The 10,711-nt window shown below is 40.6% G+C and overlaps 2 protein-coding genes across 2 annotated transcripts; both read right to left on the bottom strand.

Annotated features, from left to right (window-relative positions):
• Nucleotides 1–3,349: 3,349 nt before the first annotated feature.
• foxf2a (forkhead box F2a) lies at nucleotides 3,350–5,973 on the bottom strand (the record flags this gene model as incomplete). Its single annotated transcript, XM_083889467.1, has 2 exons — nucleotides 3,350–3,522; nucleotides 5,004–5,973. The coding sequence occupies 2 exons, from the start codon at nucleotides 5,971–5,973 to the stop codon at nucleotides 3,350–3,352; spliced, it is 1,143 nt and encodes a 380-aa protein (XP_083745593.1).
• A 1,754-nt stretch (nucleotides 5,974–7,727) lies between these two features.
• Nucleotides 7,728–8,718, bottom strand: foxq1a (forkhead box Q1a; the record flags this gene model as incomplete). Its single annotated transcript, XM_083889078.1, has 1 exon — nucleotides 7,728–8,718. One exon carries the CDS (start codon nucleotides 8,716–8,718, stop codon nucleotides 7,864–7,866), a length of 855 nt encoding a protein of 284 aa, XP_083745204.1. The 3' UTR covers nucleotides 7,728–7,863.
• Nucleotides 8,719–10,711: the final 1,993 nt, after the last annotated feature.

The raw sequence follows: 10,711 nt of genomic DNA, 5'->3' as shown, positions 1-10,711 counted from the left end.
GATAGATAGATAGATAGATAGATAGATAGATAGATAGATAGATAGATAGATAGATAGATAGATAGATAGCTTTGGATGTGGCTCCCTCTGGCGTTCACTAAGAGTCAAACGCTCACAATGCAAGTCTCATAACAGAATTCCCATAAACTGACAAATAAATAAATTAGGGCTACGATGTGAAGTAAGATAGTGCTTTGAGTAGTTCACTGTGAATTATTTGGAAAATGGTCATGAACATGATTTTCTACAATATCTTGATGGTACTGATATTTTGATCTTAAGCTTATATCACCCATATCTATACTACACAGGTGTGTACTCTAATACAGAGTATTAGAGTCATACTGAAAAAAAAAACTAGGGTTAGGGTTATAAAGTCGTAATACTTCCACTTTCGGTTTTTTTCCTCAGTGTGGCTCCAATATTCCATAACAGTCTTTTACCCAAACAGTATACTTTCTTCTTTTCTTGACTGCCCCCTACTGACCAGTCTCGATGCTCATTGGCCCCCAAGTAATTTCAGTTTGAGACCCCTTTCCAAATTAATGGAAGTCAATGCAGTGTCCTAAGAATAGCTGCGCAAACGTGTGTGTGTGGGTGTGTGTTTGGGAGAGAGAGAGAGGCGGGGTGATCTCAAATATCGTCCAAGGATGAGTGCAGAGGTTGCAGATCATTTATATGACACTGCTGCCACTATGTGGTCAACCTTAGTAATGCAGACACTGAGTGACCATGCACCATGAGAGGAAAAAAATCCAGGGCCTGAAAAACTGTAGATGTACTACTGTAGTCTGGGTCTTGTATGTGCACGTCTAAGTGACGTTTTCATCGGTTAAAACATATTGAATTGTCTCTTCAGCACCATGGACAGTGACCATAACAAGCTATAAACTCCCATTAAAAGAACAGTAGAAGTGTCCAATTCAAAAGCCTGTTTATGAAAATAAACCCATTTTTCTTAATATGTTGATAAGCTCACGCACACTCAACTGTTCATTTATGCAAATATCTAATCAGCCAATCACATGACAGCAACCAAACATGATCAAGATGACCTGCTGAGGGTCAATGATAGAAAGGCAACAATTACTCAAATAACCACAATGAAGGACTTCAGACCAATCTCCGAATGAAAACAGGTCAAACCTTTTTGCAGATGAAATACATACAGCAACCGAAGACCACTCCATGTGTCACTCCTGTCACTGTATTAGTAGTAGTAGTAGTAGTAGTAGTGTATTAGTAGCGGGTGAATACATGATATCCTGCAGCCCTGACTCCATCACACTCTTATGTATCATCATGCTCATACATGGAAAAATGAGAAGGACCAACACATGTGGCACCATTCTACAGCCTGACTTGGCAGTGATTATCTCTCTCTCTCTCTCTCTCCTTGTGCGTGTGTGTTTGTTTTTGTTACCTCTTTAGGACCTTTTCTCGCATAAACACTAACCTTGTCAGGACAAGTCCTCATGGAGACCTCAATCTGTTTTGGTACTATCCTTTGTGAGGAGCTGGTTAAGTTCAGGGATGATGTAATGGGATAAGGCTTTGGTTAAACTGTCTAAGAGAAAATTAATGTGTGACCAGAAGACATGGCACAAGGAGTGAGGACATTTTGGTCATGTGAGGACATTTTGGGAACGTGAGGAGATTTGGGCTGGTCCTCACATTCTGTCACCCCTTAAAAGGACTTTTTGAGGGTTAAGACTTGGTTTTAGGTTCAGGGTTAGACTTGTGTTTATGTTAGGGTTAGTTTAAGGGTTAGGGTTAGGCCTTTCCAAGTAATTATGATGATTAAGGTTAGGGAATGCATTATGTCTAAGTGTCCTCAACAAGAATTCTGGGCAAACGTGTGTTTGTGTGTGCCCATGTATTACTAATGTTGTGGGGACCTAAAACTGTTTACTCAGTCACATTATGGGGACTTCCTCTTCCTTGTGGGGACAAAAAGCAAGTCCCCATAAGGTAAATTACTATATTTTAAGGTGAAGAAATGTTTTAAGGTTAGGTTGAGGGTAGGGTTAGGGTAAGGTTAGGATTAGGCCAGTAGTAATTATGGTTAAGGTTAGAGTAAGTCTCCAGGAAATGAATGCAAGTCAACGCAAAGTCCCCTGAAGTGATGAAAACCTCACGTGCACAGTGGCGCAAACTGTTATTCTATCCCTGAATCCACTATCATAATGCCTTTGACTTAGTTTTTATCACCCATGTTTATTTTTATGAAGTCAGACGAGCTGTATTTGTTTATATTTTAGCTCATGGTTCTTATTTCACTTAATTAAACGTCTGAAGTAAGATTGATAGGCCTGTCACTGTAATGTGTGTATTGTGTTTGTGAATCAGGAAAATACTACTGTTTCAGTGTATTTATTTATTGTCTCTTCGGTGTATCTCTTCTGCATAATTATCTGTCTTTCTTTTTTCCAAAACGAGGATATGGGTTCGTCGCCACGTTTTCGTTCACTGAATTTAGACTTTTAACTTCCAGTCTCCACAAGGTGGCAGTACAGTTTCATGCAACAGGGCTGATAAAGCATACAACATTAGAGTGTGGGATTCACAGTTGTCTGGAATAAATGTTCATTGTTTCTCTTTGTCAATTTAACAACAAGCATTCGAGGATTTCTTTTTTTATTGAGAGGAAACTAAAACACTGATGTTTCTGAAATAAACCTCGATGTAGGAGCAGCTACAATAATGATGCGCATTTGTTTATTCTGTAATTTGTAATGTTGTGCAAGTAAGTACTAACAATTAACGTATTTAATCTTCATCAGCTAATATGTAAGTAAAGAAACAAAGGATTTGAGTTTTCTGTGAATATATCGGGAATTATTATTATTATTTTATCGCAATTGCTTATATTGTGTTCTTAGTATTAACATTAATCAAAGAGCTGAACACAAACGTTTTTACATTTTAATAATAATTATAACAATAATAATCTGATAATATAACTGACAAAAAAAGAACAGTTTTCAATACATTAAAAAACACCAAAACTATCCTTTGAAAATAAATCTCTTTAATGACGTAGAACATCTTTCGGGTAACATCAAGAAAAGAAAAGTAAGTGCGCAAATAAACATAAAGGTAAACAAAAAACGTGTTCTAGTTTTTTTTTGTTTTTTTTTTCAATTACAGAAATGTAAATACTGCTTATGCATCATGTTCTGAGAAAGTGTCACAACAAGTCCTCATATTATCACATTCGCCATTAAACGGTTTAAAGGTCACAATGAACTCAAAGGAAGTCTGAGTCTTCAGAGAATAAAAAATACTGTAATAAAAGAAGTGACTCATCAGTGGACAGTTTTATCTTTGGCGGCACATGGTTCTGTTGTCACATGACACATGGCTTCACGTCCTGACACACACTCTGGTGATGGTGATGAAGCTGATGGTAATAAGATCCTCCGCTGCTCGGATGAAGGGAAGAGATTCCGTTCAGGTTCAGGACGAAGTCCTTCCTGTCACACACAGGAGCTGAGTGGCTGGAATATCGAGACAGACCCACTGTAAACAAACAGGACAAGTCAGGTGAAATAATCAAGTTTTTATTTTATTTACGTCTGAATTTCCCCCCTGGTTCACATTTGTCAAATTTTATTAAAATAAAAATAGTAATCTGTGTTTTAGGTGAAATAATGAAATGCCATTTAAAAGATTGTTTACGTAATAGTTTATCATTATTATTACTATTACTATAACTATTCATTTTTGATTGGTTTTGATTAAATATGCTCAATACTGATTCTTCCGTGATCAGTTACGTTGAGGTTGCCAGGTTGTGGTAAATAATTTGGTTGATATTTATCTCTTTAATGTGTAATAACGCAGCATACACAATTAAATTGTGTCTTATTCTCCAATTAACCATTGATATAATTTCCAATTGGCCGAAACTATTGCAACTGTTAAAAGTCCGTTAGAAAAGGCGTTTTTTTGTTGTTGTTTTTGTTTGTTTTTTTCTGCAGCTTTTCACCAGAAAGTTCATCTTCCTGATGGAAATAAATGGCTAAAAAAGAGTATATATATTATGTTGGTAAAGGAAATTAAACCTGGCAAAGATGCGCTTATTAATGAATATGCAGGACCGTTATTGTTATTGGTAAATCATTAGTTGATTATTAAGCGCACTTTAAAAATTACGAGCTTCCTGTGATTTAAAAAAATATATATTATTATAAAAAGGAACCATTTGTGTTCCTATGTGGACTAAAAACAAACTTCTCTCATGAAACATTAAAAGATAATGAAACAGAATCAACGTTGATGATGTTTTACTGAAATCACTGATATCTGACTCGTATGTTTTTCATTGTGTCATATTTAATTTCCCTGTTCAGGACATACCTATATTTGAGAGAGTCTGGATTTATTTGTATTTTATTTGTATTATGTATTACTGTTTTTTTTTAAATATTGCACTGTGATATATTTGATTGCATATATATGCATCTATACGTTGAGCTAAAATATACAATCAAATAAGAGAGATTTTGGTTTAACACAAGGTAATGTGGAATACAGCTAATTACATGCATTTCACACAGTTCAGCGATGATAAATGTATGATTAATATGACTCAAATGTAACCACAAGGTACAGTCGACTCATTTAAATTGTGCTGATTATTTCTAGTTTACATTTATGTATATACAGCTCTCAGTCTGAAATCAAGCTAAATGAATGGATGAAAGGTTTAAATTTCCAAACGTAACTTTAGACATTATTTGAGTTTGTCAGTTATAGAGTAATCTTTGAATATTTCCAGGTTGCTAAGTCATAACTGTTATTGTTCCACGCTTAATTTCCTCATAAAATGGTACTGCAAATCTGACACACAGATATAATATGCATTGTAAAAAAATCAAATTTTAGGCATAGTGTAAATTCATATTGTGGAAATGTAACATGATTTAGTGTGTTTTCACTTGCATGCTTCCTACTCATCATGGAGCAAACATTTAGTTGAAATATCACACTGTTCAAACCTGAAATATCAGAGGAATCTCGTGCGTTATGGTGCAGATAACCCTGATCCAGAGAATACGACGACATCCCCGTGTGCAGGGCGGAGGACGTGGGGCTGCTTGATGCCAGTGACTGCTGTTTCATGTATGAAGCCACACCAGGTGAACTCCAGTGTGAGGCTGCATTTGCGTAAGGCGACTGACAGTCTAGAGGCCCCACCATGGCTGCAGAGGACTGCAGCGGGCTGCTGTTGCTGTCCGGGCAATAGTCCGCGTTCGAGGCCGCCTGACACGCAGCCATGTACGATGATCCGGAGCTTGATGACATGTGGGGGACGTGGTGACCCCCTGCGAGCCCCTCAAAACCACCTGGCACTGGATTACCCATCAAGTCTATGTTGTAACTGCCATGGCACGTTAACGAGCCTGGTGGCGACTGGAAATCAAAGTTTTGTGGCAGCATGGACGCACCAAACCCGATACCATTCATCATCCTGTACATGGGCTTCAGAGCCTGACATTTCCTGCGGAATCCCCGAGGTCTACGGCGAAAGGAGCCCTCCTCGAACATGAACTCACTCCCCGGGTCTATGGTCCAGTAGTGTCCTTTGCCGGGCCGGCCGAGTCCTTTGGGCAGCTTGATGAAGCACTCATTCAGAGACAGGTTGTGTCTCACGGAGTTCTTCCATCCTTGATATGATCCCCTAAAGAACGGGAAGCGGGCCTGCAAAAACTGATAGATTTCACTCAAAGTGAGTCTTTTAGTCGGCGAGCTTTGGATTGCCATCACGATGAGCGCGATATAAGAGTATGGTGGCTTTTCTGGGCGCCTCAAGCCCGAGTTTCCCTTCTTTCCTTTCGCTGACGCAGTGTGCGCGCTCTCCATCACTGGCTGTGCGCTCAGCAGAGTTGCATTCAGAGCACCGGCCGCTTGGTTGCAGCGTGAGGGATTAGATGGATCCAAATGTTGGTGGGAGCTTTCTGTCGTCATAGTTGCGCCTCTTTTTTGGAAACGACCACTGTGGTGTCTCTTTAGCACTTGGATAACTCTCTCGTTGCTGTCAAACTGTTTTTTAAAGGTTGCCTGAAGTGATAATTAAAGAGGTGAGCGTCTCTTTGCGATGCTCCGTGCATGAAACGCCATCCGCTGGGCCACTTTGCTCCCTCTGTCCATAGCTGGCAATAATCCCATATGAGAAGGGGAATGAGACTCCTCAACTCTGCTTAGGGTTATCCACTCGTCCAAACACAACTCGACCACCTATCAATTCTTAAATCTCTCTCTGCCCCTCTATCCCCCCAAATCCCTCCAAGAAATCGCCAGGAACTACTCCCTCCCCATCTGGCCCGGATCCAGACTAGAAGCCGGACACGGCACAGTGGAGTATAAGACAAATCTCCTCCCACGACTCTCTTTCCAAACAACCTCCGTCCACATTTGTCAGAGCAATATTTGTCACTATAACTTGACAGGTCGTGATAAATAAAGAGACGAGTTTGGATAAATGACTCCCTTTGTATGATATAAGTGCAAAAATGTGACGATGTGGTTTCATGTTATAAAGGTGCACATGCAGGAGAAGGAGTCTTGATTTGTTTAGGATCTGTTCAGGGTTAAAGCTCTGACATGAGAGGAAGCATGCTTTTTCCATCAGAGCGTGCCAACATACCACACACAGTGCACAAGTGTCAGTTTACCTCTTGGGGCCTGGATTACATCTCTGGAGAAATGAAATGATTGTAAAATCGGGAGAGAAAGGCACAAAAGGAGTTGGACACCGAGATTTTCAAATATCGTTTATGTAACTCTGTTGCTGTAAATTGATTCTTCGTGCAAGGAGGCAATTTGGAGAAAGTCGTTACACGTTAATACCCCCCTCCCTCCCTCCCCCCACACACACACCGAAATGTTCAAATCCACATCCATGATGTAAATAGCCGCTTTACAGGATATTTGTCAAATGTTAGAAGAATAGGTCCACATGGAAGACATTTCTGTCTATTGTGGATTTCAGCTGAGTTCAGGATGCAACATTTGTATAAAAAAACTCTTTCCTGCGCATGTGGTGACTGAGGCGACAGCTATTTGGGGCGCCAGACAAAAAAAAACATAAATATTGAATGACCCTATCCGGCTGCAGTGACCCTCTTGAGTGTTAAAAAATAAATACTTTTATCTTAATTTATCAGCTCAGATTAATGCATACACACAATGAGACACAATAATAATAATAATTAGTATTGTCATTATTATCATTATTATTATTATTATTATTATCATTATCATTACCATTATTATTACTGTCTGTAAATGCATGTCAGGTATGTACGTAGGAGGTTCTCCACCTGCAGCCTCTCCCACAGCAGCGCTCTCTAAGCATTTTTGACGAGAAGTCACGTGACCATGTTGACTGTGTTGACCTGTCACGCAGGTGCCTGATTTGACTCCACAGCAGCCTCGTGTCTGCTTGTTCTACCATCTTCAGTTGTGTTACTGCAGAATACGTGAAAACGGGCTGAGAGTTTCCTTTATTTCATTGTGAGGAGCACATAAAAACAAAGAAGAAGAAGAAGAAGACGACACAAAAACGTAATGTGGATTTTTAACACATTTATTGAAATAACATCAACATTTACCAGTAATTCAGTAACAGGTACAACAAACACATATGTTTATAAAATATTATCTTTGATAGTGCTGTAAAGCAAATGACCAGAGGTACAAAAATGTAACACCATGCCACCACAATAATATCTAAGTCAATGTAATGCCAACGTCATCCCAGTGGGAGAAGTGGGAAAAGTCATGTCTTTGGTGTTGGTCCTTTCCCTCCATCATCAGTGCACGTTGAAAACATTTAATCATCACATAAAAGAGAGTTTATCTCTGATATTCGAAGACTGTCTGTGAGGCGTGCAGGCCAAAGCCAAAGTCGTTTGACACATGCGGAGCAGCACAGGGGTCCATGTGGCACTGCGCCTTTACGCACGGAAATGAGGCAGGTGTATTTGAGTGAGGCGTCATAAGCTCAGTGTAGCACGGCCAAGTGAAGGCAGGGAGGAGAGGGAACCGTTCCTTGTTTGAGTCTCTCTTGAACGGCGTGCTGAGAATGCTGTCTATTGCAAATGAACTGGTGAACTTGGGACCCGAGTGCGTCTTGGAGACGGCCGCAGACGGCGCACTGCTCCGCGGCTCCTCTGCTCTCTCGGAGTCGTCCTGGGCCGCGCTGAATCTCTTGTTGATGCGTTTTCTCCTGCGCCGAAACACGCCGTCAGCAAACGTGTATTCGCTGTGAGGATTCAGCATCCAGTAATTGTCCTTCCCCCAAGGTCTCGACGGGTCTCGGAGCACTTTAAGAAAGCAGTCGTTAAGTGACAGGTTGTGCCGCACCGAGTTTCTCCAGCCGGTGTAGCTGCCCCTAAAGAAGGGAAACTTTTTCATCAAATACTCGTTTATTTCCGCCAAAGTCAGGCGACCACACTGGGAGTCCCGGATAGCCATGGCGATGAGAGCGATGTAGGAGAACGGGGGTTTTGGTCTCCGTGTGTACGGCTTTGACTTGCTGCTGCCGCACGGAGTAACAGGTGGAGGAGGGCTGTGCGCCACACAGTCCCCATCCGACCCCAGCTCCTCCTCAGCAGAACTTGAAGAGCGCACACTTCCTCCCTCTGCATCACTCGACATCTCGAAATGTTTCATGTCATAGTGGTTCCCGCACATCACTTCCAACTTCATGATTCTTTTGTTGGTGTGTGTGTATTTTTCTCTCTTTTTTTTGATCCTCTGTGACAGTGCTGCGCAAGATCTGCCCAGTTGTTCTCCGCGTAAAGTCGGTGACCTGTGTGCGTCAAGATGCAGCCTGCTGTGAATATGATCCAACACTTTCCTCGGCTCCTGTCATACCTGCATGTGGACTGAAGCCCATCTCACCTACAGTGTGTGCGAGCAGCAGTTTATAGCAGGCTCACCTCAGGACCAACCCCAAGAAGGCGGGGCTGCGTGGTTCAGAGCATCATCCAATATCTTCTCCTTGTGCGCACGATATTCTGTAATAAAACCACGGATCATAATAAAAGTGTCGTCATGACTCCACATGAAAACATTTACTATTGATAGGAGAAAAAGTTCACCGGAATCTCCATTCACTGCAGCTTTATCACTGTCTCACCTATGAAATGTGATCTGGCAAACACCTTGGGACGATTTCACCTGAGACAACCAGGTGGCGTATTTTTCCTTTGTATTTCTAAGGTGCGGTGCCTGCAGGTACACGGTAAGTCTGTATCATTTGTCAATTTCATGCAACATTGTAATCACAGCCACAACTCCCTGTCTCCCTTTACACATACCCTCGTCACAGTGAAAACAAATCTTTACAGTGTTTGTTGTTCCATGTTGAAGTGAAATGTATAAGTCAGTGAGGTAAAATAATGGAAAATGTGTCAGCAGCATACACTAGTATTGTCAACATCTATCAACCCAAAGTAAACTCACAGTGTTGTGAACATTAGATCTTTATATTGAATTTAAAGCCCAAACTGAAATTAGTGTTATTGTGTTTCTGCCCTTCAAAATAAATGATCAGAACCACAGCACCTATAGCTAATTGTTTTGTTTTTTTATGAATTATTGTATATTACTATTACTACATAGTACCTCTTTGGGACTTTTTCAGCAAAAGAACACTGACCTTGTCAGGGCCTTTAGTCCTCATAGAGACCCAAACCTGGATCAAATGAGGCAGAACCTAATTTCTGAGGAATTGGTTAGGTTAACATTTGAATTATGCCTTAGGCCAGATGTGCAAATGTGTGTGTTTTTGTGCGCTTTTTGACACCTTATCTCACGCAAAACAAACCCTCAACGTGAAGATATATCTAAACACTAAACGGTGTCTCAAAATAGCAATTGCCAGTGTCTCCTTCCAATTTATTGCCACTCCTCAGGTCGCGTCTCCTCCCACTCCTTGCCTGAGGTTCACCTGGCAGTTATGTTGAACTCAACAAACCCTTTAATTGATAGTCTTATTTCTTGCAAATTGTCAGGCCAAATCACTGGTTTCATTGGTTTTGCTACAACATTGTCACAGAGGAGTCAAAATGGAAAAACAATATCCTGCTTCTCCACCTGGAAACCAGTGTTGACATCACACGATAGCCACTGATGTGTTGTTTCTGTGCCAAGTGCTTTAACCTCTGTTTATGTCAACCGTATTTTTCAAGCTGCTATTTTACATGAAGGTTACACATGTTTGTGCTTGGTGCGAATGTTTTGATTTTCAGGTAATAATCGGTTTGTGTTAAGTGTGACACCCAATCCACGGTGAAGTCACTATTTTGAAAGGTAGCATGTCAAGGATGGATTCCTGTAAGCTAACCACACAATGACAAGCGCTCACATACCGTGTATTCATTCTTTTCACTGCATGTAGCAGCTTGTGAGGCCATCGTGTTCGTGTGTACATCAGTATCTACTTAATAACAGCTTATCTGTTGCAGCTTCACAGGCAGAACCACATGAATATGCTTTAACTCATATACGACCAAACATGATGGGGGGAAAAAAAGACACCAACTTTCCTCTATAAGCTTAATTTGTGGGTAATAAATCAAAAATGAATAAAAGTATAGAAACAGGCGGCATAGATTACCAATAATTTCAGGAGATAGATTGCAAAACATGTGTTAAACTTGAATTATGAACTTTAGCATTATTACCAAATGAATCA

The sequence above is a fragment of the Microchirus variegatus genome (assembly GCF_963457635.1).
Source record: "Microchirus variegatus genome assembly, chromosome: 5".
Taxonomy (NCBI): domain Eukaryota; kingdom Metazoa; phylum Chordata; class Actinopteri; order Pleuronectiformes; family Soleidae; genus Microchirus; species Microchirus variegatus.
Note: the sequence above shows the minus strand (reverse complement) of the source record. Positions and strands in the feature narration are given on the sequence as shown.